Source organism: Salvia hispanica, chromosome 3, assembly GCF_023119035.1.
Source record: "Salvia hispanica cultivar TCC Black 2014 chromosome 3, UniMelb_Shisp_WGS_1.0, whole genome shotgun sequence".
Classification (NCBI taxonomy): domain Eukaryota; kingdom Viridiplantae; phylum Streptophyta; class Magnoliopsida; order Lamiales; family Lamiaceae; genus Salvia; species Salvia hispanica.
The window spans coordinates 34,070,126-34,096,128 of record NC_062967.1 but is presented as its reverse complement, the minus strand read 5'-3'; the positions used below and the strand labels follow the sequence as shown (position 1 = coordinate 34,096,128).

Genomic DNA, 26,003 nt, shown 5'->3' with positions numbered 1-26,003 from the left:
TCTCTCCAATTTTATCCTCTTATCTCTCGTACTAGTTTATTATTTATTCTATTAGTACAATATTTTAATTCTCTCTTTTTCTCTTTTCTATTTTATTATTTATTAATTTTTAATTCACTAAACATCATTGCATAGGTTCTTGGGTGAAAAAAAACAAAAACCTCTTTAAAGGCTAGTACAGTAATAGTGTAAATTGTGATTACACCATCCACAACTCATAATTACATAGTAGTTTAACTAATATTTTGTTAATATTACAATTAAATTGAAAATTTAAATTTAATAATCTGCTATAATTAAAGTTTGATTAATTAATTTTAAAATAGAAAAAACAGGGCTGTCTGCAAAGAGTTTGGGCCGTTTTTAAGTAGTGAGAAACCCTAATTCTCTTTGTTTTTAGCTACCTGGTTCCATCAGCTGAGCTGCTGCATCTTCTTCAATCTGCCTTGGCTACAACCCGGTGCAGCCATGGTACAACTCCACATTATCCATCAATTTCTTGGTTTTGTCGTTGAAATGTTTCGCGGTTCCTCTTTCTTCCTGTAATCATATTTTATTTATATTTAAATCTCAGATCATCTCAGAGAAGAGCCGGAGAGAGATCTCGAAATATCTGTTTCAAGGTAACATTAAGTTTTTATTTGTTTTTTATTTGTGATATAGTAGTAATAATGTGGTGTTTTTTATGCGTGGGAAAAATGCAGAGGGTGTGTGCTATGCGAAGAAGGATTACAATTTGGCGAAGCACCCAGAAATGGATGTCCCGAATCTTGAGGTGATTAAGCTTATGCAGAGCTTCAAGTCAAAGGAATACGTCCGGGAGACCTTCGCTTGGATGCATTACTATTGGTACCTCACCAATGATGGGATTGAGTTCCTCCGCACATACCTCAATCTGCCCTCGGAAATTGTGCCCGCCACGCTGAAGAAGTCATCTAAGTTGGGTGGGCCAGCTGGCGATCGCCCTCGGTCAGTGATGCCATTAATATGCACATATCGTGTTGCTACTTTTCATTTCTTCTTTCTAAACATCGCATGCTTTTGTTTACTTGTGGAAGAAAACTTTGCAACTTCTGCTACAGTACAATATCAATGTGTGTAGTATATTAGGATGTACTGTAATATGTTTTGAAGATGTGTATGAAGCCCTGCAATATGTGTTTTCCTCTGTCATGTTTTAAAAATGGTCTGTTTGTGTGTCCACCTCTATAATTTGTTATGGAAGCATGTTTACAAAGTTTTTCTGTGCATCTTTCATCTCAAATGTGTGTTGTTTTTTTCACAGTGGACCTCCTAGAGATGGTGACAGGCCACGATTTGGTGATCGAGATGGCTACCGTGGTGGACCAAGAGGCCCAGCAGGTGAATTTGGTGGTGAGAAAGGTGGAGCTCCGGCTGATTATCAGCCAAACTTCAGGGTAATGTCAATTTCTTTGGTCGCCACTCTTACTTTCATAGATTTGATTTGCACTTATACTTTATTACTTATCCTTGCAATCACTGAGAATTTCCTAATACTCTCACACGGCGAATTTTATTAGTGGGGTTGATGTACAATTTGTTGCCTACATTGTGGATTAAGATTGATGGATTATAGTTCATCTCTTTAGGTGTTGCTTGTTTGTTCAATTTCTTATATTATCCTACTTAACTCTATGTATTCCTTTATCTGTTTCATTTAATACTCAAAAGTATCATCCAATTTTATATGATGAAAAGTAAACCTAAATATTGTGAAGAGTTGTGTTGTGTATATTCCCAAGTCCATATCTTTCCACTCGAGTTCTGTTTGTAGAGTTTGTGGTTCACATAAGTTGAGTTTTTATCTTTTATGTTGCCATTGTGTTCTCTAAATGATAGAATGAGCCAATATCTCCTTCATCCCTCATTTCATTATGCTGTTTGAAGTTCATTGGGCATAGTATTATTAACATGGAGTTTATTTTATTTGTGAATGCAGGGCAGTGGTGGTTTTGGCAGAGGATCTGGTGGTTTCGGTGGAGCACCTTCAAGTTAACATTGTGGTTTCCCAGTTTCTTGATAGTTTTTAGGAATGAGATTGTATGGAACCTAAGTTGTAACTCCCGTTTTAATCGCCCTACAAATACAATTTTGTTTACATTGAATCAAAAATTATGCTGGGCTACAAAATATTTTGTTTGTTAGTGTGACACTCCGTATTTCGTGGAACATAAACTCTCTTTAGTCACATCAAATTAAAATCCTTTAAATTTTTAGTGGGTAAGAAATTCGCATCACATCAAATGCGAAAATGATCAATCAGAAGAGCAAAAGTAGCATTTGGGATTAGATCAGCTGGACAAACGAATTCACAAATGATTTAAAGTGAGTTGGTTGACGCTTGGAAATGGGGAGCCCGAACAATAAACGCATAATCAAGATCCATTTGTAAAGTTGAGGGGGAGGCGTCGAGTCAAACTCAAATCCGATGACTTAATTATGACAAGGTACTATAAATCGTCGGGGAAGAAATCGGTAAAGCGCCGTCCACCAATTCCCAATCCGACTAATCTCCACGACCACACCAATTACAAGATGGCCGCTTTACTTGTTTCAGCTGCTGCTTTTGCGTATGCTCTCACTCTCATTTTTCTCTCCATTTCTTCCAACTCGCTCGGTTTGGAGCCGAGTATTGATCGCATTTACGACGTTCAAGTTGTCAATGAGTTTCCTCACGATCCCGATGCCTTCACTCAGGTATTTCGATTGGATTTTCTTCTGCTTTTTTTCATCAACCCTCAACCCAAGATTCACCTCTTTATGTGCCTTTTTATTGGTTTTAATAATTTTGCATCCACACTTTTCAGTGACAATTATAGCTCTATTTGCACTAACAGTTTTGGTGTTTAGGGGCTTTTGTATGCAGGAAATGATGCCCTTTTTGAATCTACGGGACTCTATGGACATGTGAGTGTGTTCTTCCTCTGTGTTTCCATAAATTTAATATGCATATGCAAGTCATTGTAGCATGTTTGGTACCTAGAACGAGTAGTAGAATAATTATCTTGGAATAGTATAAATTGATGTTTTTTTGGTGGATACAGAAATTAACTTTAAAATGGGCAATTTTCTACTTGAAGGAATCATACCTATGCCTGAAAGAGTAATGGGATCATATAGCTAGCAGATAAAGTAGCTAGCCAAGGCTGCTTTGTTAGAGCCACTGGATTATAAATTAAAAAATCTCTTATTCTTATTTAAAGCAAAATATGCATTTTCTCTGAGCTATGCAGAGCTTCTCCTAACTTCACATGTTTTCTTGAATGGCAGTCGTCGGTTCGGAAAGTTGCTATTCGGACAGGGAAGGTAAGAAAGTATTAATGATTAACTACTTATCCACATTATGTTTTTCTTTGGAATAACTGTACTATTGTTTCCTCTATAGTTTTTTAAATGTTTACCATTTTTTGATACTTTTGATTATTTTTTGTTGGAGAAGATATTTTTTTATGGAATTTCCAAGCATTAAGAAACATCTGAATTATTTACATCATATATGGATAACTAATGTTTTCTCTTTCTGTTTACAGGTTGAGGTTATGCATAAAATGGACAACTCTTACTTTGGGGAGGGTTTGACTCTTCTTGGTGACAGGTTTGTGTAGAAAATATGTGTTGGACTGTTGGTTAAGTTTTTTAATTATGATTTTGTTCATCGGATGAAAATCTTAGATAGAATGACTTTTATTTGAAGTCATCGGAGAAGCTTGTTCTGAATGTACTACTCCTGTTTAATAAAGTAAAACTGCACTTACCTTTTGAAGTATTTTCTTTACCTGTCTTATGTACTGTATGGTGATCAAAACCATGTAAAACTTAATGTTGCTTTACTTTGATAGTTATGTTATTTTGAAATCTGTTGTATTAATATCATGTACCTCTGTAGGTTGTTCCAAGTCAATTGGTTGACGAAAACTGGTTTCATATATGACAGAAATAACTTGAGCAAAGTTTGTGCCTCCACTTTTCAACTCCTTTCTGTATCATTTCCTTTTTCTATTCCTGGGTCTCTTGATTTGGATAGATACACTGGTTTCGATCTTTGAATATTGTCATCTACTGCAGGTTAAGATATTTAATAATCAAATGAAAGATGGGTGGGGATTGGCAACTGATGGACAAGTTCTATTTGGAAGTGATGGAACATCAACCTTGTATCAGATTGACCCTCAGACAATGAAAGGTTTGCATCTTCTGGGTTGTTACGCATTAACTGCCAGCTCTCCATATCCTATTAGTTGTTGCTACTTGCTAGTTCTGCACTACCTTGTTAATTCAGACTTTAAAATTTTACTGTATGTTAAGGAATTTGCCGGGTGTTGATCTTTTATATGCCACAATCAATTATCTATGTTTCCTTAAGTCTTCTCCCCCATGAATTCAGTTCGTGCTTCGTATGGCAGCTTTGTTTGTAACATACTACTACTAATTTAGTTGGTCTGGGTGATGCAGTTGTTAGAAATCACACTGTCAAGTTTAAAGGAGATGAAGTATATAACCTGAATGAATTAGAGTTCGTGGCTGGCGAAGTATGGGCCAATGTTTGGGAGGTATGTTAATGAGACTCCGATTCTATCATCTGAGTCTTTCCTATCTTTCCCTCTTACCTCAGAGTTGATTATTTCTTTCGACTAGACTGACTGCATTGCAAGAATCTCGGGCAAAGACGGTCTTGTCTTGGGATGGATATACCTTCCAAAATTGAGGTTTGGTCTTCTCTCCAGTCTCCATGTTTTATAAATAGTAGTACTACATCTTTTCTTTCCCCAATAATCAACCAAGTGTTGCAAATTGTCCGAATCTACCGCAGGAAAGGGCTCGTAGCATCTGGAAACTCTGTAGGTTCTTTTTTCCTCCCTGAGTTAATCTGGATATTTTTAGTTTTAGGCTAATCAATAAAGATGTCATTTTAAAAATTGATCCATTTTTTTCAGCAGATTGATGTATTGAATGGCATCGCCTGGGATCAGGCGCAAAACCGGATTTTCAGTGAGTCCTCCGACCATTTTTATGCTCGAGATCAAAACAAATCTAAAATGGTACGTATTTCTGTTTGACAGTAACTGGGAAGTTATGGCCGAAGCTATATGAGATAAAGCTGCAACGGCTGAAGAAGCCATTCAAAGGCGACATCAAGAAGCTGTGCATGCCGCCTGCTGTCCATTTTTGATGAAAGGATTCCAGCTATGTATAAATTCATCTTACCAAAGTTTTGACAAAGTGGCTGTTGATTCACTGTAGATTATTTATACCAAAAGATACTAGTACAAGTAGAATGTCAAGAACTGCTGGCTTCATTAGTTTCTCCAAACAAACCTCGTTCACAATCAAGGCCACATTTATAATTGAGCTACCACAATTAGATAGGAACATTTAGTTCACTTCACATTTAGGCCACATTTTTATTTTCATAGACTGGAGGGAGTAAATAAATTGATAGGAACATTTAGTTCACTTCACAAATAAAATAAACGTAGCTCCCAACAATTGAGCTACCACCCATAACAATTCCTAGATCATCACTAAAGATTTTGGTAACCATTATGTTAAAATTAAATTTGTCTAATGATATAATTTAAAGATTATTTCACAATAATAGTAGTATTATTTATAGATAGATACAATCCACTATTTTCATTTCCTTTGTTAGATTGCAAAATATTTACTTTATCTGTCTGGATTAAGTTGAGTTAAAATTTATAGGGTCAGAAATTAAAAATTATTGAAAAAAGAAAAGGAAATAAATAAATAAAAATAAAAATAGATATTAATGAATAGGGAGTACTACTTACAATATAATTGTGGATCACTTTTAGTTTGTCTTTGCACTCATCCCCCGTCTCATCTCACCGGGTGATCAGCTATTTTATCTCATTTCTCTCTCAACGCGCCACTCATTGCAGAGAATCAAACACACTTCTCTTCATTTCTTTATTCTTATCTATTTTATTTCTAATTTCTTGTCCGGAGGCCTTCTTCGTTCTCCTTGATTCCACCAGGTCTGCTTCTAATATCTTTTTAGATTCATGTTCTGAATGATTTATTAAGCAATTCATAGGCGTAGGATTGAATTTCGGGCATTTATGTCAAATTGAAAGAGTTTTTGCTTATTGAATTATGGAATTCAATTAGGGTTTATTATTGGTAATATCCAAAAATATGCGCGGCATAAATGGCCCCTTTTAGAGATATGTTTATGTTCGGATTGCATAGAATGTAGTCACAATATGTGAATCAATTCCTTAACTAATACCCGAGCTACCTATTTGATTAAGGTTAGGTAGTTATTCTAGTAATGTTTTAGGTGTGTAAAGAAACACTTTTTACGTGCTAAGTATTTTGGTATCTACAAAACTTTGAATAAGAAATGGCGTGTAAGCTTTTCATGACGCAATCCTGAAACGGTTATTTTGTTATAACTCCAAGTACGGCTTATCCAGATTTCAGTATGATTCACCATGTACTGTATTTGTTTTTCCTTTATCTGGTCAATCTGTATGATGACTTAATTGTATTGGATGCATTATAAAATTCTTATAGATCTGGAATTGCTGTGTCATAATCTCTCCAGTGGCTTGTGGTAGATTACAGAATGCTTGTCATGTTACTTCTTGCCTCATATTGTTTTGTGTTGCTATGCTGTCAATATTGTGGCATGTTTTTTCTTGATTGGTTCCAAGGCATTTACGTAGGTATGTGTCTCAAATTGGTAGTTATTTGTGTGTTACAGTAAGTTGCTGTTTAGCATTTCCCATTTGTAATTACGTAGTTGCTGTTTTTGCTTGAATTCTGCATTTCTTCTTGTTAGCGGTTGTGTATATGCTGAGGTTATTCTTGTTTATTGCAGGGGGAAGGCCATGTGAGTTTTTTGAGGCGGAAAAGAACTGTTACCGCTCATATTAATTGAGTTACTCTTCTAACTGTTCTGTTAGTGGGTGGCAAAAGGTTGTGAAAGGTTGAGAACAATGATGAAGACAGGATTAATGAATGCTTACCAGTTTTCACTTCTTTTATCTCCTGTTATTTCTTTTTGGGAATGTAGTGTGCGCAAGATGAGGTATTCATTCAGACCTGAGTGGGTGTAGGTGTAGGTGTAAGTTCTATAGATTTACTGCTTTAATGTTTCCAAGTTTTGAATTTTAGTTCATTAAAGTATTCAATAACGTGTTTCGAAAAGAAATGAAACAAATTAGCTTTGGTAATGCATATGCCATAGGGAAGTATTCTAGGGAAAACAAAGAGGATATTCTGGAAATATATTAGGTTGTTAGGACTGTGTAGCGATAGGGTTTGAGTTGAGTGTGATTGGATATCATGGAAGGTGCTAAAGTCACTACTGGTGTAAGGAAAGGCAAGAAGAAGCAGGTGAAAGACGAGATTGATCTAATTAAACAGGCTGAGAAGAAAAAGAGACGCCTGGAGAAGGCATTGGCTACTTCTGCCGCGATCCGTTCTGAGCTAGAAAAAAAGAAACAGAAAAAGAAAGAAGAACAAGAAAGACTTGACGAAGGTGCTGCCATAGCAGAGGCGGTTGCTCTGCATGTCCTACTTGGCGAAGACTCGGACGATTCAAGTGAACTAATGCTGGAGAAGGATGAGGGGCTGGCCTTGTGGGATCATGCTAACAACATGGACATCATTGTTGGGAGACACTCTTTGGTTCCTTACCAAGATTTCCCCAAGTGTTCCCTTGACAATATTGGATTGGTTTCTGATGCTCACAGATATGGGCATATGTGGAGTCACTGGGGTAACTCTAACCTGTTGGTCTTATCTGATCATCTCTTTGGAAGAGACGTCTACCCTCAATATTTTTCTGAACAAGGATGGGGCTCCGTGGGTTTATCTGCTGGTCATCTTGCTGCTCAGGCTGTTTCGTCACTTAAAATAGCTGACGATGCTCACATTGATGCTTATATGTTCAACCGGATGCTGAGAGGATGAAGAAGCAACAAAAATCTGAGGCAATCGGTCAAGTTGTTGTGCGAGCACTAGGTTCTGTTTGAATAATTTTATGTATATACATATGGAGTGAGCTCGGCTGCCCCTTTTGTATCATCACATTTTCATACTTTGGCTTCATATTTAGTGTTTTTCAATTACTTGAAATTTTTAAGTAGTTATAACTTGCATTGTTCACCACTATGGTTTCCCAGGCAAATGATTCGTATTTTAGTAGTTATATAACTTACCCATCCAATAATGGTTTCCCTAGCAAATGAATACACTATCATTAGCTAAGAATCAGTATATGGGAGCTACTTAGCCCAGGAGAAGCTAATTTTGCCATCAAAAGAAGAATTAGCAACATCCAGTCTTTCTCAAAACTCATCACAAAAATGAGTGCAATTTTTTGCTAACAAATCATATGATTCTCCAGACAGGTCTCTGCTCAGTTCCCTGATTTTTTGGTTAATTATAGAGACAGAATGTGTGGTTTCTCTGTTCAGTGGATGAGTCCAGTACCCTTGCTCACAGAACCCAAAAGACCATTCTTCATCACCATAAACCTGTTGAGCAATTGAAACTTGATTCGCAATGAAAGTCAAGTACTCCATATTAAGTGAAAGATCCACCACAACCTGCTCAAACATAACAAAAGATCTGAAAATTCTTAGAATGTAGGTATAGAAGATACTAAATGAATAAGCATCAAAATGGTGAAAACTGAATTTTATATTGATACAGGTAGCAATTATACTCCCTAACTTGATATTGATACAGGTAATAACTACAGTAAATTATACTACTACTCACTAATATATGTATACAACGCTTGCTTGATCAAGTGGAGTATAAACAATGAAAACAAAATCCAAATCAGAGACAAATACTACTCCATCAAACAACCTCAAATGGCGACAGACAATTCTTGGTAGAACATGTTACATTGGCCCAAGTTTCTGTTCAAAAATAGCTACGAACAATCAAACCAACATATCTATCAAGGCAAAGTATGTAGTAGTATATGCCTACAGCACCAGTGCAATTTGTTACTTTATCTGGTGATCTAGCGACCTTCATTGGTTAAGAGCTGGGAGAAAACACGGCTCGTTGAAATGTCCGAACCACCATCATAATCCCGATCCCCATCAATGTCTGCACGCCTCAATGGAACAACCACATGTGCTTCATCATCACCATCTGCTGCTCGTTGCTCTTCTTCCCTTGGCCTCTCATTAGTCTGTAGCTGATACGCGTACTCCAGATTCCACAGCACGTCTCCCATAGTTGGCCTATCCACACCATATTCAGCCAGACACTTCTCAGCCGTTTCACCAAATTTCTTGAGGGAGTTCGGCTTGATCTGACCCACGAGATTAGGATCTATGATCTCATTGATCATCCCCTTCTTGTGCCACTCCATTGCCCATTCAGCTAAGTTTACTTGCTCGCGGTTTAGTAATGGATCCACTGCAGGTCGAGCACAAAGAACCTCAAAGAGCACAACCCCGAATGAGTAGACATCTGATTTATCAGTGAGCTGCTGTCTCCTGAAATATTCAGGATCTAAGTAGCCGAAGCTACCTTTGACGCCAGTGCTTACATGAGTCTCGTCTAGGCACGGCCCCGACTTTGAAAGGCCGAAATCAGCAACCTTGGCAACACAATTTTCATCAAGCAGAATGTTTGTCGATTTGATGTCACGGTGAATGATCCCTTGGGCTGAGCCGGTGTGAAGGTAATGAAGCCCTCTGGCCGCCCCGATGCATATCTCAAGCCGTTGCTTCCAAGATAAAGGTGGCGAGTCACTACCATAGAGATGGTTTCTCAATGGCCCCTTCTCCATGTACTCGTAAACAAGTATCATCTCGGATTGTTCCTCACAGTAACCTACGAGTGAGACAAGATGGTGGTGGCGAATCTTGGATAGTACAGTAATTTCAGTTTGAAACTCAGGGAGCCCCTGCCTCGAGCCAGGCACGCCTCGCTTCACAGCCACTTTTATGTCGTCTTTAAGCACCCCTTTATAGACCATGCCAAAACCACCCGAGCCAACTATCAAATTCTTGTCAAAATTATCGGTAGCAATCTGTAGATCGGCAAATGGGATCTTCAGACCATAGTAGCCGTACGGGCCTGGAGAGGCCAGGGCTGTGCCTTGAGATATTGTGCCGTGGGAGCTGCCACCACCAAATATACGAAGAGAAGCCCAGACTGTGCTCTCCGCACGCCTTGTCTTGGGCTTGGGCTTGGGCTTCCTGATCTTGCATCTCAATATGGCTACAACCGTTACAACGGCCAAACTCAGCACGAGAACTCCACCAACGACACAGCCCAACACAATCCACTTGCCACCATTCTTAGACTTTGGGGGCGAAGGAGACACATAATTCACCATTCTCATGATCTCCACCCCGTTGAGAATGGCGTTCTTCTTCATGGTATTGCTCAAATCAGAGGGGCCAACACTGATCCGAACAACACCAGAACCCCTCATATTCTTCACAACGAAGTCAATGTAGTAAGGAGATGCAAGCCTGTGAAATGCAAGCACAGACAGATCCACATCCTTGTATGCAGTAACGCCATTAATATATATGTTGAAGTACAACATGCTGAGGGAAATGCTCACGATATCACAGAAATGCAGACGAACCAAATGCATAGCGCCCTCTGAGCTCACTGGGAAATCCCATGTTATGTTGAAATGATTCACCAAACTCCCATTATATACATTCATCTGTTGTGCAGTCATGTACACGTTGTCGGGGGCGACCTCCCTAGTCACCCCGCCCTGCTGGTAGTTAGGAGGATCACTAGTCCTAGCAACCTTAGCAGCAGATTTAATCACCAGAAAATCCTCATCAGGAATCCAAGTCCTCCAAAGTGTATCATTAAAAGGTGTTAGCAACAAACCTCCAACATTAACTCTATGAACTGTTTCCAAAACTTGGTTTGAGATATTCTGCTTAAACTCACTAATCTCTTGAGGGCTAATCAATGCTATCTCAACAGAATCAATGAAGAAATCTTTGGGTGCTGAGAAAACCTCAATTGCACTCACAAATGCAAAATCTGAATCATCATCAGGTGTGAACACAATCTCAAGCTCATCTCTATCTACCATGACAAAGAACTCTTTCACAACAGTAACATTAGCACTAAAAGTGGTTAAAAGCGAAATCCCATTGGCAGAAACACCAAATTTCCCATTTTTGAGATTATAATCCCGAGAGGTAAAAGGAGAGAAATGCAGACGCACCAAATGAGTCCCAAGTTTCTTGATATTGAAAGTGTAGCTCGAAGCAGAAGTGAAAACTCGAGCTGTGCTGTAAATAACAGCAGAATTTGGATTCGTGAGAGAAGATGATTTACCTTCCGACAGAAAAGATGAACCTTTGTCTGAAGAATCCCCAATAAAGTGTCTGTTGTAAACTATCTCTGAGCTAGAATCGGATCCACAGCTGATGAGAAAGTTATCTTCAGGTGTGAAAGCAGTGGAAGTTGTTAAAAATAGAACAAGTAGGAATAATTGTCCAGCCATAAGAGCTTGAGGAAATTGTTGTGAATAAAATCCAGAAATTCTTGGGATAATGACAGAAAGGGATAATAAAATGAAAAGGATAGAATTCAACAAGGAAAGGACTTGGACTCTGTAAGAAATGGATGCCAGAAATGGACACTTGAAAAGGTGGAGGCTGAGAATCATGTGGGTTTTGTACTAATTCATGATTTTGAGATTTTTAATCCAAAAGAAGAAACTTTGTTTAAAAGATTTTGAAAACTATTTACGCACACTATATAAGGCTATAAGCAGTAAAAACATGGGTGAAAACTTAAAATGCTTCATCCTTCAGCTAAAGTTTGACTTGGGAAGCTTGGCATGTGCAGATTTAATGTGGCATTAAATTTTTGTCCAAATTCTCCAATTTTTTTATTTGATTCATTATAAGTTTAGCACCTTTTTGATGTAGTGACAAAATTGCCAGCTTGATCAGCACCAGTGTTAACTAAATTTTGTGAAAAAAATAGTACTAGGAGTAGTATTCAGCAGAGCTGCCAGCACTTATAACTGTTTTGTTTATTCTTTATCAAGTGTAAGAAACTATGTATACTTATTCCTCATTTAATAAATGCTCATAATACTATCAAACGAGATTATAAATTAACATATATACATCTAATCTAATCGTCTAGAATGTGTGAAAGTTGGTTGTCACCAACTAATTTATCAGTGCAATTTCAATAGATCCCACAATCTTGAATTGGCTCTTTTTTGTCAAATTGTTTGACTTCTTGCTTCTTATCAATTTATGTCTATAATATTATATTTTTATATGGCGTACAAAAAATCTATCTGAGTTAGTGGTGGGTCTCTCTAAAAAAGGTGCAATATGTGTCAATTATTTTGTGGTCATCATTCATCAAATTAGAAAAGAGTTGAGACATGGTGCATGATGTCAACATGACGATTAATTGTTGTAATAACGACAACAAAATTGTGGAATGAAATATAAATACTCCCTCCGTCCCGCTTTAGCAGTCCCATTGACTTTTCCGCCCTCTTTTTTGTAAAAATGATATGGAAAAATGGTAAAGTAAGAGAGACAATAATATAGATAAAACTCTTATCTATATTATTCTCTCTTTTAATTTATCATTTCTCCTCTTTAACTATTTTTTATCATTTTTTAAAAAAAGGACAGAAAAGTCAATGGGACTGCTAAAGCGGAACGGATGGAGTAAGTTATAAGAACGACTTTTTGTGAATGGAGGAAGATGTGGATGGTGACGATTGAATCTTGGAAAGTTTAGTTATAGAGCCATATGAATATAATCGTAGTACTCCTGTATAAGCTTATGAATGCTCAGAGATTACAGAAATGTAATGTTTTTGCAATAAATTTTGTGTTCCAACAGGATGTTCTCTGATAAATGTGCATCAGATAGTTTTCAAAATCAAAATTAATACTCCATCACATGAACTAAACCTTGTTTCTGCATTGTTGTAAAACATAAGATACACAAAAGAGCCATCAGGGTTTGCCAAATTTCTTCAGACCCGCGGCCATTGCAGAACATCCACTAAAGAACCTGCGCCAACGTCTAAATCAGGAAAAGCTTCTTGTTTTTATTGCACATACAAGCATGATCAATCTCTTGATTTATTAAAACTTACAGTAGATCATCTATGTAACCATACTAAATTAGAAAGAATGGAAGATGAATCCAGACATAAAAGATAAGTATGATAATGATGAATATATATTACCCGAGGGCTGAATAGCGCGCATGCTCTAGCTGAGACAAGTAAATTTCCTTGACCTGACATGCGAGGAAAGCAAAGGGGTATGGCTTCCTGGTATTCATCTTGCTGCTCGAATCGATCTCCACAACATGGAGTGTCGTCTCAGGGAGTCCACAAGCATGAGCAAGGGAGGGAACGTCCACTGTGAACCACTCGGACTTAGCAGGATTGTTTGATCTCCAGAGTGTGTTAGGCCTCTCACCCTTGCTTATTACTCCAACCAGTTCAACGCTCTCTTCCTGCACACTCCACATTAATAATAGTAATTTCAAATTGATAGTATGATAATGTGGTGAAGATGCAACCTCTCGCCCAAGTGCCTGTTTTCCCCACGCCAAGGGTACCCATCCTCTATTCACAAGTATAGCAGACTGTATGCTGCAAATTACTAATGGTTTTACTTGTAACACAAATAATTTCCAACAAAAGTAGAATGAGAATGAATTACCTTTGAGGATCATTGGGGATGGGATGCAAAGGGGTAAGGAGGTTGTATCCATATTTCCAATATCCAGAGTTGATTTTGATATATTTGTGCACTAAAATAGAGTTTTTGTGATCATAAACTCCCCTACACACCACCCTCCTAAACTCCACAGAATCCAAGCTCTGCCTCTCAGTATAGATGCGGTTGCCTTGAAGAGCTTCCAATTTTAGTCTTCCCTCCCTGTATTTGTGCACCTTCTCCTGCACTAACCCCAAAAACGTTTCCTTTATTAGTATGTACTTAACATGACAAATCAAAATCAAAGTCAAAATCAAAATGAAAATCAAAATTGGATTAACCTTGGCTCGGGCACGGAAGAAATTCCAAGCAGCAACGCCGAAAAGGCCTGTTGGTATGAGGATCCACCATTCTTCCAACCTCCACTTTTCTGATTCCATATCCAACAAATCAAAACCGAGTAAATGAGTAGAAATTTAAGTTTAGATGTGGTTAACCTTGGGAATGGGATGAAGTAGCAGAGTTGGGCGAGGTGGAAAGCCGGCGCCTCAGTCCAAACCACCGGAGATTTCTAGCTCCTATCATCTATCTTTGCGGCATCAAACCAGAAATATGTTTAATTTCAGACTTATTTTCAATCTTTTTTACTTTACATGTTGCATAACTAATGTGGACACATGAACTGCGTAAATTAATTTCAATCTTATGACTACTCCTACTCTATTTTTGCACATGAACTGCGTATATAATTAATGACAGCATTTGTCGATTTTTTCTGATGACTGATTTTAATTTGAAAAAAAAAACAATAGTCCAGCTCCCTCTGTCCCACAAAAAATTTTATACTTTATTTTTTAGGTTGTCCCACAAAAAATGTCATATTTTCCTTTTTGAAAAAAATTCTCTCTCACATGAATATAAAAATTATATTTTCTCTCTCCATCTAACACACAAAACAAAACCTTATAAAATCTCGTATCATTCCAAAGGGTGACATCTTTTGTGGGACAGAGGGAGAGGGAGTACTATATTTCGTATAGTCTAATTGAATATTAACCAACTCTGGTTAGAATGGATGCAAGTTTTGCTATTGGAATAATAAGATGCAGTGAATGGACTAATTAAATTGCCAGCGATTTGATATTGGGAGATGTGTCATGTTATGTGTGACCTTCTTTTACTGAGCTGATATCCAAATTATTTATGCGGACGACCAGCTGCAGAGACTGGAGTAGTACCTATTTGCGCAGGAATCATTAATTTAATCAATTTCCTACTGTATATCTTTTCCATGTAGATTCTCGATTTAAAAAAGGGTTTTTAGCTTTTTAAACCAAAACCTTTCTCCGAATTCTGGTTTTTCTTAACCCGACCCGAATAGCACATTTCCGACCCGAATAGCATAATTCAAAATGTTAAAGTTGTCATTTGTTATGTAATAATTGTGAGTTGTGACTGTATTATTGTGCCAAATAGGATCCAAGTAATCAATTTAGTGACAAATAGGATTAAAATTGACATGTAGACAACCCGGGTTTCGTCGTTGACCCGCCCGGGGAAAATCCTAACGAAATGAAAGTTCGTGGTTTTAAAAATAAATCTCATAGTTCATGGGAAAAACCGGAATTCAGGGAAAGGTTTTGGTTTAAAAAGCCAAAAACCCATAGGGTTAAATTCATCTATCATCCTCTCAATTTCCCTAAATAAGAGAAAAGATTCAGTTACAAAATACTATAGGTTTTCCTCCTACATTTATTTGCATCACAGATTTTTCATTAGCCATCTACCAAGTTGAAACATTCCAGCCGAGCTACAGTACCTGGAATTAACCATTAAAACTTGTACGAATAAGTAATTCCAAAGATAGGAACACTATTACATGAAAAAGTAATAGGTAGTACATACCAGAGTATGATCATATGAATATGGTCCTTCCTCGTATGAGCATAATGGGCCAGCATATGTGCATCATTGTAAAGAGTGGTGTTGGCTAAATGATCACCACTTTTATCTTCAATTTGTTCAACATAGAGGGTTGCCTCTGGATGAAGCCCCACACCACCAGCAAGCGTGCCAAGCCCCTCTCTGCCCCTTATAACTCCAACAACTTCAATAGGCTGAGGCCGAGGCCGAGAGATGGCTGATAATATTAGCCTCTTCAATATATTACTACTAGTATTATTGTTCACAACTCCAATGGATGAAAGCTTCTCCTGCATATTCAGTTGCTACTATTATTCACAATGAAAATGATACTTGGCACATCACATATCAATATTTACAACCTTTTGGGGAAAATCTCTAACAATCTCATGGGATTGAAGCTTCTCAATTTTGGTATACTCTGCCCATTCCCGTGGGACACGCCCTCTGTTCACTAGTACACCTGAACTTACACTGCCACTGCAGCTATACTATGTTTAAATCTCAAGAAAAGAAATGTAGATGATGACTGAATTATTTTACTAAGTACCTGTTTTGAGTGAGAAAAAGAAAGGGAGTTAGGAGGCTATATTCATATGCAAAAGGATCAGAATCTGTACATGTCTCTTCCACAACTAAAATTGACTTCTTCTCATCAAAAAATCCTTTCATCTTGATTTTTCTAAACTCCACATTCTTCTTCAAACTCAAACACTCATCATTAATCTCAATCGCTTCCAGTTTTAGTCTGCTCTCCACCAACTCCGGCTGTAAAGTGAATGAATTCATCACTTATCTAATTGAAATATATCACATGAATTGGTACCTTTTCTGGTAGGCTGAAGAGTAGCTCGGTGCCTTTGAAAAGTAAAAAACTAGGGACCCAAAAAAAATTTATCTTGCTCCACCAGCTTGACTTGTTCTTCCCCTCTGCAAATCCAAATTACCGTATTTATTTAGCAGCAACAAAATAAGGATCAAATATAAGAGTGATGTGAAACCTTGTTGAGTTGAATTAGCCATGCTCATGGAGGCGGCACGCCGGCGTATTTGCTGCAGCCGCTGATGATTCCTATGTGTGCCCAACATCTTATTACTCAACACTCAACACCTACAGATTATACCAAAATAATTAGATCCTGAATAAATTAAGATTTTAACTTGATACTCGTAACCATCTAACCACTCAGCTTCTAATTTTATATTGATTCATTGTTTATTCTGCACCCAAAATTCAACTGCGAATTCAACCATTTATTAACTTGTTATTTAAGATTTTTAAAAAAGTGAAAATTTGTGAAGGGAGATGATAACGATACACAAATTGAAACAAACAAGACCAATTATTTGTCTTACAATAATATGGAGAAGAAATGCCAAATTCTTGAAATTCGATAATAAAGATACACTAATATTTTTATTGTTCTTGAAAAAATAACTTACTCCTATTACGATATTAAACAGACAAACAAACAAACAAACTTAATGATCTTCACGCAATGCAAGAAATCTAACTTGGAGTTCTCGAACAGTCAAATACTAGCATACTGTACATCATTTTGAATGCTATTACTACAAGTTAATGAGCTGCTCTTTTTCTTGCTCTTGTTTTGTGAACATGCACTCTATATAAATACAGGGAATTCAACAGATTGAGAAAAAGAAAGATGGATTTCGTTATTCAACAAATTAAGAGAATTAGAGTAGCCATAAAGATGTTGACTGTGATCATCTTCATGGGGTACCTTATGATATGGATAATGATGCCTACAAACGAATTCTGGCTGCACTGGCTTCCACATATCCATGCTAAAACAGACTCCACATTCTTAGGCCAAAAAGGTTTGATTTCTCATTACCCAACTACACTTTGAAAGACTTCACATCTCAATCTCATTTGCACTTGCAGGAGCTAATATTCTTATCTACACTTTCCCCATCTTGCTTATTGCTATATTGGGATGTCTGTATCTCCATTTGGACAAGTATGGTGATGATACTGATAACAGGTATACGGCGAATGTGCAGCAGCAATTCATACTAGTTTAGAGTTTGTTTATTTATAGGTCTCCACTTTGTTTGCAGAAGAAGAGAAGATCAATACTTTGCCTCTTGGAAACAACCTCTACTTGTAAGGGGCCCTCTTGGAGTCATCTCTTGCACAGAACTACTATTCATGCTGATGTTCGTTGTGCTCTTGGTATGGTCATTTTCTGCATACCTACATGGTATGTTCAACAACATCACTAGAGAATCTGCTTCAAAGATGGGAGATGCCGTGTAAGATGAGTCTTTTTCTTGACTATAAGTAAGCATTTTTGTGATCTACTGATGATCTCTAGGCTTGGTTTCGCAGGTGGGAGGTTAGGCTGGAGAGTGTAGCTCTCCTGCTAGGCCTCGTAGGCAACATATGTCTGTCGTTCCTCTTCTTCCCAGTGGCACGAGGATCACCAATCGTTCGCCTTGTTGGACTCACCTCAGAGTCCTCAATCAAGTATCACATTTGGCTTGGCCACACTGTTCTAACTCTCTTCCTCTCACATGGTCTGTGTTACGTTGTTTTCTGGGCTAATACTGACCAGATCTCTGAGGTATGTATATAGACAATTAAACGTGCGATTGTAGAGTTTATTCGACACAAAAGCATTGGATCCGGCAGTGACTTTTCTGAGTTTGCAGATGCGGAAGTGGAATAGAACAGGAATTTCAAATGTGGCTGGAGAAGTAGCCCTTCTCTGTGGAACAGTCATGTGGATTGCAAGCATCTCTCATGTCAGGCGAAAACTGTTTGAGCTGTTCTTCTACACTCATCATTTATACATTGTTTTTTTAGTCTTCTTCGTTTTACATGTGGGATTCGTGTATTCTTGCATCATGCTCCCTGGATTGTACCTGTTCTTGGTCGACCGGTTTCTGAGATTCTTGCAATCCCAACAGAAGATTCATGTCATCTCTGCTCGTGTTCTACCTTGCCGGGCTATGGAACTGAACTTTGCGAAAGATCCAAGTAAGAGCTATATATGTATAGACTGTTCAATACTTGATCATTACATAGATGCACCAAAACTGATTTTTTTTTTTTTTTAAATATTTGTGTGGTTTGAGGGCTAAATTATACTCCATCAAGCGTTATGTTCATCAATGTGAAGAGCATATCAAAACTACAATGGCATCCGTTCACTATAACCTCAAACAAGAATACTGATCCCAACCAGCTCAGCATTGTCATCAAATGTGAAGGAAGCTGGTCTCAGAAGCTCCACTCGAAGCTCTCATCCCCGTGTCAATTGGGTGATCTACAAGTATCCGTGGAAGGACCCTACGCACCTCCATACACTTCATTTCTAAGGTTTGAAGAAGAAAGATGAAGCTCTTTCACTTTTAAGTTTTAAGATTGATTCTGGATTGAATATTGTGCTTTTGTAGGCATGAGATGCTAGTGTTGGTGAGTGGAGGAAGTGGCATAACACCTTTCATATCCATCATTAGGGAACTCATTTTCCTCTCAAATGCACGTGAAAAGACCCCTCGAGTTCTCCTTGTGGCTGTGTTCAAGAAGTCTGCAGATGTCGGTATGCTGAATCTACTCCTGCCGCTGTCTGGAACTCCCTGTGATGTTGCATGCCTTCAGCTGCACATTCAAGCTTATGTCACTAGGGATACGAGTCCCTCCACAAACAGCCAGACACTCCCCATAAACATTTGGTCCGAACCAAGTGTATCAGGGGCAACACCAGTTACTGGAGTCTTGGGCTCAAGCAGCTGGCTGTGGCTCGGAGCTATTATCTCAGCATCCTTTGTTGTTTTTCTTATTATTTTAAGCCTTGTAAACCTAGTGTCCATGGATGTAGTTTACTCTCAAGCTGTAAGATCTTTGATCAGCACTCTGTTTTTGTGTGTGGCTGTGGCAACTGTTGCCACCATAGCTTTTCTTTGGAACAAGAAACATAACACTAAAGAGTGCAGACAGATTGAAAGTGCCACCATACCATCTCCAACTGAGAGAGAATTAGAAAGCATCCCAGAAGAGTCTTTGAAGCAAATCACCACAGTGCATTATGGCACAAGGCCTGATTTCAAGAGTAAGTTTTACAAATTCATAGGGTTGGTTATTGATTTTGTTGGGGTGATAAAAACTCACGGGAATTAGAATGGTTGCAGAAATACTATCCAAGTGTGACGGGCAAGACATCGGTGTTTTCGTCAGCAGCTCACAGAAGATGAAACAAGATGTTGCTGCAATATGCTCATCTGATTCAACCAAACGCCTACATTATCAATCTTTCAGCTTCAACTGGTAACTAATTACCAGCAAATATGTGCTTCAAATTTATACACCGCCTTTTTAATCGAATTACTACTATTTACAAAAGAGAAAGATTCGTCAGCCCAGAAACGAACATTATGAAAGCCTAGTTTATTAAAATGCAAAAGAGAAGACTATTTGCCACGGCAAAAAGGCCATTTACCTTCGGCAAACGAAAAAAAGGAACATTGTGCCCAAAGCTATTTACTTCCAAAGGATGTACAATGAAAAATCAAACGAGGGCCTTACCAAAATATTAAAACAATAAAAATAATCAGCAAAAATTAAGACTAACTCTGGGGCTATAAAAGAGGGAAAAATTCAAACTGGTATGGAATTCCTACCTACCTAACAACAGCCACCAACCTCAAGAGGAAATCCCCAATCCTAGGGTCATTTCTCTTCTTCGTTGATGATGCACTCCGCTAAACTCTACCAAAGAAAATACGTCGTCAAGTCAGATTTTAAATGATGCTTTCTTATCCTCTCTCTCACCCTGCTGCTGCTGGTGGCTCTTAGGCACATCCCCATCACCCTCCTCATTATTCAACTTCTTCACCTCAAAATCATAACCACCTACATTGTGCCGGAAACGCCTCATGATTGCACCATCACCCGGATGCACCACTCGGTGACTTATCTCCCCACTATCATCACGCCATCTATCACTGTAGTTTGGTTCCAATTTGCATTCCCGACCATCGTTGGCCATGAAAGAGAATCTCCCAGGCCGCGTCATAGGTCTGAAGTACTTGTCTGACTTCATTCTCCCCGAAGACCCGACAGCATCAAGCGTTTGAGTACGCCTGAACTCTCTCACAGGTGGTGATCTTCTCCGTCTTAAATAGTTAGAATCTGCAAAATTACGCTCCTCAACCCAACGGCAGCTCCTTTGAGGAGAGAAATGACCTCTTGGCGGGGATATGTAACCCTCTCCATACTCAGTTGCAAACGAAGACTTTGAGAAAGGCATCCTCATTCTTTCCATCCTAGCCTCTGACCTAAAATCAGGAGACCTGCTGATTCTTCTAGCGCCCAAAATACATTCTCTTTGCTGATGCCATGCCCTGGGCGAACGGGTTCTGGATCTTGACCGAGATCTCTTCCGGGACATGGCCATGTGCGTCTGTCTACCAGAGCTTGGGGAGAAACTGTGTTCTCTTCTTGATATATAGCGCGGCATGCGAACAGATGCACCAGCAACCTCAGGCAGAGGTTCAAACTCTTCAGCAAAATCTCTACCCGGACGCTGAGAATAATGTCCTCTGCCTCTAAAGTTACTCAGTCCCTGTGTTAGTGGCACTCTTCTACCTACAACAAAATATTCATCCCTCTCCACTGGTGATCTCCTCACAAATGGCTTATGCAAGCCTTTCGCTAAATAATTAGCCTGCCTCTTTTCATGGTATTCCACCCCATCAATCCTGTTTGCATATTCACCAGTTTTACTTCTTGGCCTGGTATTGCTGCGACCCTCACCTCCCTGATAATTTGATGTATAACACCTTCTGGAACCCCATGATGTCCATTGATGAGCTCCATCTCTTTCACCAGTAACAGCAGATCTATGTCGACCCAGATATCTATCAGGACTAGCATCTCTTTCTGGCTGAGGATATGAACCAGCAACACGACATGACCTACAACACAATATAAGAGAGTTGAAGAGAGAAATCAAGATTTCATAGTAACTGCACCTAAAATAACAGAAGACCGAAAAAACAATCAAGAGAAAACAAAACTTAGTACCTGGATTGCTGTACGGAGAAAACATCCTTCACATCAGTACCATCTGTAGATGACCGTCCTTCAATTCGGGATTGAAGCTTTCCCCTGACAGTCTTTGATACATATTCTTCTATTTGTGTCATCCTAGCATTTACAGCATCTTTGTGATCATGCAACTGTGATCTTGTTATGCCATCATTTGCCTCAATTGCCATTTCCACACACTGTTCAACAGTAGAACCAGACCCAGCATTTAATCCCTTTCCAGCTAACTCATTATTGTCTCTATCTTTGACAATATGCTCCTTTAAGGAACGATTAACTGCTCCACACTTACTTTTACCTTCTGGAGATATTTTCATTGACAAATTTCTTTGAGTATCATGAGAACCCTCGGAACCACCTTCAACTATCTCAGACCCATGGTAGTAATCATCAACAACAGAACCATCTCCATTCCTTCCATCAGATTCATAGTCAACACACTCATTTTCCACATCACTTTCCTCCCACGAGTAAAAACATGAACCCCTCAGCTCCCCATCCTCGTATGGAGAATCACACCCTTCCTGGAAACCAGTCAAGTCATCTCCATCACCCATGTCAACATGGTTGCCCCGAGAAACATCTAAATTGCACCGTCCAACACTTCCAACAGAGAAAGGTACTTTACATCGTGTTCCAGCACCAAAACTCTTGCAAGTGTCATCCACCACAGTTCTCTTCAATTGTTCTTTAGGAAGATTACTATCTCCATCACGGTCAGTACCAAGTTCAGCTAGTTCTGAATACTGCTCGCAATCAGCCATTGAAGGATTTGAAAGAAAGCCCCTATCAATTTGTTTATTTGAATCAGTACTTGCAACAGGATGACCATCTGCAGAAAGAAGATCAACACATTGGACTGAGAGTTCACTACACTTATGCAACTTAATAAATTGCACATCAAAGAGTAAATAATCCATTTACATTGTATTTATACCAGGTAAGTCAGGCATCTTCTTGGAAACTTCTTTATCTTTAGGCTGGACATAAATCACAGATTCAGAAGCGGTTCTGTCATGAGCATTGACTTCATCAGTCCCAGTATGACTTCCATCTAGAGCTGCACTTCTCTCACATCCACTGATGTTACCAGAAGAATCTCCATCATGTAACGTAGTAGCATTGTTTTTCTCCTCAGGCACTAGCTCACAGGAAGGAGAACAGCCAACAATGATATCCGAGCTTGTATCTTGATTCAATATTTTCATTCCAGATTCACAATTAGAAGCCTGAATTGATTCAGGATCCTTTTCACAAGATTGATTGGAAGTATCTATAGCAGTATGAGAAAAGACAACATTTGGTGGTTCCCACAAATTTTCTTCAAGGTGGGGAGGTGCATTGCACATTCCATCTTCTGAAACTAATGTTGACTTATCTTCTTCTGCTAAAAGACTTGAAGTCCCATCTGCTGTCTTAGTTGGCTTAGATAGTACGTGATTTGCAAAATGCTTCTCCACCTCCTCCCTATGCATCCCTCCATTGACATCCTTTAAGGTATCCACAGCATTTGCATCATCACATGGTTCGCCCCAAGCATCCATCAGAGTGTTCAAATCCCAATGCTCTCTGCTTACCTTTGGCATGGTGTCATCCTCAGGGTGTGTTAGTAAGCTTTGAGGAGCAACAGCAGAATTGTTGTCTTGGGACTCGCCAGTAGCTCCAAGGACATCAAAATTACTCAAAGAACCCGCTGACACTTTATTTTTTGACCCTTGTTCAGACAGAGTGGCAGAACTTGATTCATCAGAGTTATTTTGGAGTATAGGGTCTTCTGTAACATCCTTTTTATCTGCATCATTAATGTCAACAACCATGCTAGCTGCTGCTGCAAGAAGTTCAATTCCTGAGAAATCCCCTGCGCAAACAATTATCATCCTCTGTGTGAGTACTTAAGGATACATCACCAGATTCATTAACTGATACATCTAGCCTTAGCATATTCACCCATTACTCTTAAATGCGAGTGAAGTGCCTCTGACCTGAGGAACAGCTAGGATACTGAAGCTGTTCACGATCTCCGAAAAGTGGTAAACAAGAGCGAGTTCTCGAGGGGGCAGAAACTTGATTGCGTAGAGAGGATTTCCAGGGATGAGATGGTGGAGATTGAAGTAAATGCCTTCTTTTCTTGAGTGGAACATTTTCTGATTTGTCAGTGGTTTCCTGTCCAATAATCACTTCACCTAACTGCAACAGTGGCATAAGAATGCTCAGGTCTTGTATAGTAATACAAAACTAAATATCTAGAGTAAGCAGTTTTTACAATATTACCTTATCAGAATCAGACCAAGATAAATCATCTATGCTTTTGGGGCTAGTAGAATTCCCTGATTTTACAACACTGTTCAAGCTTCTGGCTAGTGACTTTTTTGTGCGTCGTCCTTTCGTCACTGGTTTCCAACTTAATTCTGGATCGGTGAAGTTCATGACTTCAAGACCCATACTGCTTAGCATTATTTCGCAGATATGGGCTCTATCCCATACACGCTGAATCCACCAAATGATTTAACAAACCTGCTGCCTACTTTTCTGAATTAACAATTACAGTCCCGGATCAACTGCAAGTACAAGCCTGCCAGAAGCAAAGTTAACTCGGGAAAAGTGGACAAAAAATCTTAAATAAAAATGCATAATAGGGTTGGGTCTAGAGCTGTGTTTTCAACAAATTCAGTCCATCAGAGATAACTATTTTCCACAAACCAAACTTTGCCCTCCTTTTATTCGCTAGGGGAGCTTCATAAGTTGTCAACAACAACACATTTATAGGACCATTTACAAACAAGTAAAGACATAAAAAACAAACTTGGTATAACTGAATCAATGTATCATAAATGTTAATATTGAATACCAACCTAGAGTGCCAAAATAAATTAGTTTTACTCCTAATAACCCTGTGTATGCAACATTTGACAATTTATAAATAAATCTTACCATGGGTCATAAACAGTAATTTCTTTGAACTTCACGCAGCTGAGCTCACTGCCAACAAAGCAGAAAACTGCATTAGGCCCGAGACAAAGAAGCAAAGCACACGATAGTGACCAAGATTCATTCATTTCACCTAGATCAAAAGCTATACTGGTAAAATTATAGTATTTTTTATTTAAAACAAATAGATGGACATACGAATGAGCACATCATTACTGTACTTCATTTTAGTTCGAAATAAGTTCCTGCTATATAGATGACGAAAATGGCCGGAATGAATGGCCTTTCATCCATCATAATTGATAGCTTGCACCCTTCAGGTGAACATAGTGAATGAGCGCTAGATCTAATCAGTCATTAGCTTCAGAGTCTTCAAATAATCTGCAGCCGCCGACAGGCCATCGACTCCTCCATGGTTAATTTTAATACGTTTCCTACAACCAGATCCCGATCCGAGGCAAATTTCCATATGTGCAATATGCATTTAACCAAAAAAGGAAGAGAGCACGCGAAAAGCCATCCTTGAAGTCAACATGTGCACCGCAAATCATTCAATCAAAATCTAATTAAGTGGCAACTTCACTTGCTCCGCCAAACGAAGACTTAGCTCAAGAGACAAATCAGATTCAGATTTTGAACTCGTGGATCCTGAACTCAAATCCGGATGAGAAAGTCTGCCGGAGACCACAGATCTTTCTACCGAGAAGGAGATTACTCGCCGGACGACGGTTAAGAGAAAAAACTCACAAATCACGCAGATTATCAAAAAACTTAGGGTTTCCTATACCTGTATGTAAACGGTATAAAACTCCCAAATCTCCGCAACTCAAAACTCTAGGGGCTCCGATTAACCTCCTTCCAAATGGTCCGAATCTCACAAGAACTGGCGCACACGTATAACTCCGCCGGAAATCCTAGCCAAAAATCCCTCCGCTCCAAGTCCTATTCACACAACCGAATACGCCGCAGCTTCAATTGGATCGAGGGCTAAGGTGAGAGAGGTCCTTCCGATCTTCAACCGCCGGAACGGCGAGAGGTCGTCCGTGAAATCTCTTGGCTACTGGAATATTTCTTCGCCTTCCTGAGAAGAGGAGAGAATGAAATCGTATATGATGAGCAATGGAGGATTAATTGCATCGCAGTGGCCACCATTTTATGCTTTCCACTATGACCAAATTAACTCTCGAGGTTTGAAAACACGAAAATACCCTTCGATGCCCTAGTACTGTTTGGTAACGACGTCCGCTCTAATTAGCGGCGTTGATGAATGATGATATCAATCAGTCATCACATCTCGCTAATTAGATTTACACAATTAAGATCATAATCCAAACTTAAATGTTAATAATACTGTA

General features: G+C 38.8%; 8 protein-coding genes across 14 annotated transcripts; 4 read left to right on the top strand and 4 right to left on the bottom strand.

Annotated features, from left to right (window-relative positions):
• Positions 1 to 360: 360 nt before the first annotated feature.
• On the top strand, positions 361 to 2,171 carry LOC125212924 (40S ribosomal protein S10-1-like). Its single transcript, XM_048113222.1, has 5 exons — positions 361 to 471; positions 575 to 623; positions 705 to 969; positions 1,286 to 1,418; positions 1,961 to 2,171. Exons 1-5 carry the CDS (start codon positions 469 to 471, stop codon positions 2,015 to 2,017), a joined length of 507 nt encoding a protein of 168 aa, XP_047969179.1. The 5' UTR covers positions 361 to 468; the 3' UTR covers positions 2,018 to 2,171.
• A 100-nt stretch (positions 2,172 to 2,271) lies between these two features.
• Positions 2,272 to 8,123, top strand: LOC125212923 (glutaminyl-peptide cyclotransferase-like). Of its 2 annotated transcripts, none has more exons than XM_048113221.1 (12): positions 2,272 to 2,718; positions 2,872 to 2,928; positions 3,292 to 3,327; positions 3,552 to 3,616; positions 3,908 to 3,971; positions 4,087 to 4,204; positions 4,474 to 4,571; positions 4,657 to 4,727; positions 4,832 to 4,859; positions 4,959 to 5,010; positions 5,082 to 6,020; positions 6,869 to 8,123. In XM_048113221.1, exons 1-11 carry the CDS (start codon positions 2,461 to 2,463, stop codon positions 5,189 to 5,191), a joined length of 957 nt encoding a protein of 318 aa, XP_047969178.1. In that variant the 5' UTR covers positions 2,272 to 2,460; the 3' UTR covers positions 5,192 to 6,020; positions 6,869 to 8,123. The 2 variants fall into 2 exon arrangements, with proteins under 2 accessions (XP_047969178.1, XP_047969177.1); XM_048113220.1 differs by having other exon boundaries at positions 4,956 to 5,010.
• Positions 7,336 to 7,965, top strand: LOC125209930. Its single transcript, XM_048109505.1, has one exon. It carries the CDS (start codon positions 7,336 to 7,338, stop codon positions 7,963 to 7,965), a length of 630 nt encoding a protein of 209 aa, XP_047965462.1.
• Positions 8,124 to 8,679: 556 nt separating the features above from the next.
• Positions 8,680 to 11,721, bottom strand: LOC125214998 (probable receptor-like protein kinase At5g24010). Its single transcript, XM_048116265.1, has one exon. It carries the CDS (start codon positions 11,672 to 11,674, stop codon positions 9,032 to 9,034), a length of 2,643 nt encoding a protein of 880 aa, XP_047972222.1. The 5' UTR covers positions 11,675 to 11,721; the 3' UTR covers positions 8,680 to 9,031.
• Positions 11,722 to 12,780: 1,059 nt separating this feature from the next.
• LOC125215993 (surfeit locus protein 1-like) lies at positions 12,781 to 14,461 on the bottom strand. Its single transcript, XM_048117586.1, has 6 exons — positions 14,216 to 14,461; positions 14,060 to 14,148; positions 13,722 to 13,960; positions 13,579 to 13,651; positions 13,238 to 13,512; positions 12,781 to 13,059 (listed from the first exon to the last, which is right to left on the bottom strand). The coding sequence occupies exons 1-6, from the start codon at positions 14,301 to 14,303 to the stop codon at positions 13,002 to 13,004; spliced, it is 822 nt and encodes a 273-aa protein (XP_047973543.1). The 5' UTR covers positions 14,304 to 14,461; the 3' UTR covers positions 12,781 to 13,001.
• An 887-nt stretch (positions 14,462 to 15,348) lies between these two features.
• Positions 15,349 to 16,938, bottom strand: LOC125216997 (surfeit locus protein 1-like). Of its 3 annotated transcripts, XM_048118811.1 has the most exons (7): positions 16,825 to 16,938; positions 16,643 to 16,752; positions 16,468 to 16,571; positions 16,192 to 16,409; positions 16,004 to 16,127; positions 15,624 to 15,931; positions 15,349 to 15,537 (listed from the first exon to the last, which is right to left on the bottom strand). In XM_048118811.1, exons 2-7 carry the CDS (start codon positions 16,728 to 16,730, stop codon positions 15,480 to 15,482), a joined length of 900 nt encoding a protein of 299 aa, XP_047974768.1. In that variant the 5' UTR covers positions 16,731 to 16,752; positions 16,825 to 16,938; the 3' UTR covers positions 15,349 to 15,479. The 3 variants fall into 3 exon arrangements, with proteins under 3 accessions (XP_047974768.1, XP_047974767.1, XP_047974769.1); XM_048118810.1 differs by having other exon boundaries at positions 16,643 to 16,894; XM_048118812.1 differs by having other exon boundaries at positions 16,004 to 16,121; positions 16,643 to 16,892.
• A 370-nt stretch (positions 16,939 to 17,308) lies between these two features.
• Positions 17,309 to 21,257, top strand: LOC125209929 (ferric reduction oxidase 2-like). The gene is made up of 8 exons (XM_048109504.1): positions 17,309 to 17,483; positions 17,551 to 17,650; positions 17,727 to 17,921; positions 17,998 to 18,232; positions 18,321 to 18,648; positions 18,747 to 18,990; positions 19,068 to 19,723; positions 19,803 to 21,257. Exons 1-8 carry the CDS (start codon positions 17,309 to 17,311, stop codon positions 19,940 to 19,942), a joined length of 2,073 nt encoding a protein of 690 aa, XP_047965461.1. The 3' UTR covers positions 19,943 to 21,257.
• On the bottom strand, positions 20,219 to 25,796 carry LOC125211035. Of its 4 annotated transcripts, none has more exons than XM_048110711.1 (7): positions 24,847 to 25,796; positions 24,652 to 24,699; positions 23,992 to 24,292; positions 23,703 to 23,907; positions 22,658 to 23,578; positions 21,697 to 22,579; positions 20,219 to 21,587 (listed from the first exon to the last, which is right to left on the bottom strand). In XM_048110711.1, exons 3-7 carry the CDS (start codon positions 24,172 to 24,174, stop codon positions 20,405 to 20,407), a joined length of 3,375 nt encoding a protein of 1,124 aa, XP_047966668.1. In that variant the 5' UTR covers positions 24,175 to 24,292; positions 24,652 to 24,699; positions 24,847 to 25,796; the 3' UTR covers positions 20,219 to 20,404. The 4 variants fall into 4 exon arrangements, with proteins under 4 accessions (XP_047966668.1, XP_047966669.1, XP_047966667.1 ...); XM_048110712.1 differs by having other exon boundaries at positions 24,870 to 25,796; XM_048110710.1 differs by having other exon boundaries at positions 25,436 to 25,796.
• Between the last annotated feature and the right edge of the window lie 207 nt (positions 25,797 to 26,003).

Coding starts and splice junctions, on each gene's coding strand:
- LOC125211035 (XM_048110711.1), bottom strand. CDS start 24,174: ATGCTAAGCAGTATGGGTCTTGAAGTCATGAACTTCACCGATCCAGAA. Junction 23,579..23,702: donor GTATCCTAGCTGTTCCTCAG/GTCAGAGGCACT, acceptor TTGTTTGCGCAG/GGGATTTCTCAGGAATTGAA. Junction 22,580..22,657: donor GAAGATGCCTGACTTACCTG/GTATAAATACAA, acceptor GTGAACTCTCAG/TCCAATGTGTTGATCTTCTT.
- LOC125212923 (XM_048113220.1), top strand. CDS start 2,461: ATGACAAGGTACTATAAATCGTCGGGGAAGAAATCGGTAAAGCGCCGT. Junction 4,205..4,473: donor TGACCCTCAGACAATGAAAG/GTTTGCATCTTC, acceptor TGGGTGATGCAG/TTGTTAGAAATCACACTGTC. Junction 4,572..4,656: donor TATGGGCCAATGTTTGGGAG/GTATGTTAATGA, acceptor TCTTTCGACTAG/ACTGACTGCATTGCAAGAAT.
- LOC125212924 (XM_048113222.1), top strand. Junction 624..704: donor CTCGAAATATCTGTTTCAAG/GTAACATTAAGT, acceptor GGAAAAATGCAG/AGGGTGTGTGCTATGCGAAG. Junction 1,419..1,960: donor ATTATCAGCCAAACTTCAGG/GTAATGTCAATT, acceptor TTGTGAATGCAG/GGCAGTGGTGGTTTTGGCAG.
- LOC125216997 (XM_048118811.1), bottom strand. CDS start 16,730: ATGTTGGGCACACATAGGAATCATCAGCGGCTGCAGCAAATACGCCGG. Junction 16,128..16,191: donor CTTTTTCTCACTCAAAACAG/GTACTTAGTAAA, acceptor AACATAGTATAG/CTGCAGTGGCAGTGTAAGTT. Junction 15,932..16,003: donor TTAGAGATTTTCCCCAAAAG/GTTGTAAATATT, acceptor CTGAATATGCAG/GAGAAGCTTTCATCCATTGG.
- LOC125215993 (XM_048117586.1), bottom strand. CDS start 14,303: ATGATAGGAGCTAGAAATCTCCGGTGGTTTGGACTGAGGCGCCGGCTT. Junction 14,149..14,215: donor TACTTCATCCCATTCCCAAG/GTTAACCACATC, acceptor ATATGGAATCAG/AAAAGTGGAGGTTGGAAGAA. Junction 13,060..13,237: donor GCGCGCTATTCAGCCCTCGG/GTAATATATATT, acceptor ACGTTGGCGCAG/GTTCTTTAGTGGATGTTCTG.
- LOC125209930 (XM_048109505.1), top strand. CDS start 7,336: ATGGAAGGTGCTAAAGTCACTACTGGTGTAAGGAAAGGCAAGAAGAAG.
- LOC125214998 (XM_048116265.1), bottom strand. CDS start 11,674: ATGATTCTCAGCCTCCACCTTTTCAAGTGTCCATTTCTGGCATCCATT.
- LOC125209929 (XM_048109504.1), top strand. CDS start 17,309: ATGGATTTCGTTATTCAACAAATTAAGAGAATTAGAGTAGCCATAAAG. Junction 17,922..17,997: donor TCAAAGATGGGAGATGCCGT/GTAAGATGAGTC, acceptor TTGGTTTCGCAG/GTGGGAGGTTAGGCTGGAGA. Junction 19,724..19,802: donor CACAAGGCCTGATTTCAAGA/GTAAGTTTTACA, acceptor GAATGGTTGCAG/AAATACTATCCAAGTGTGAC.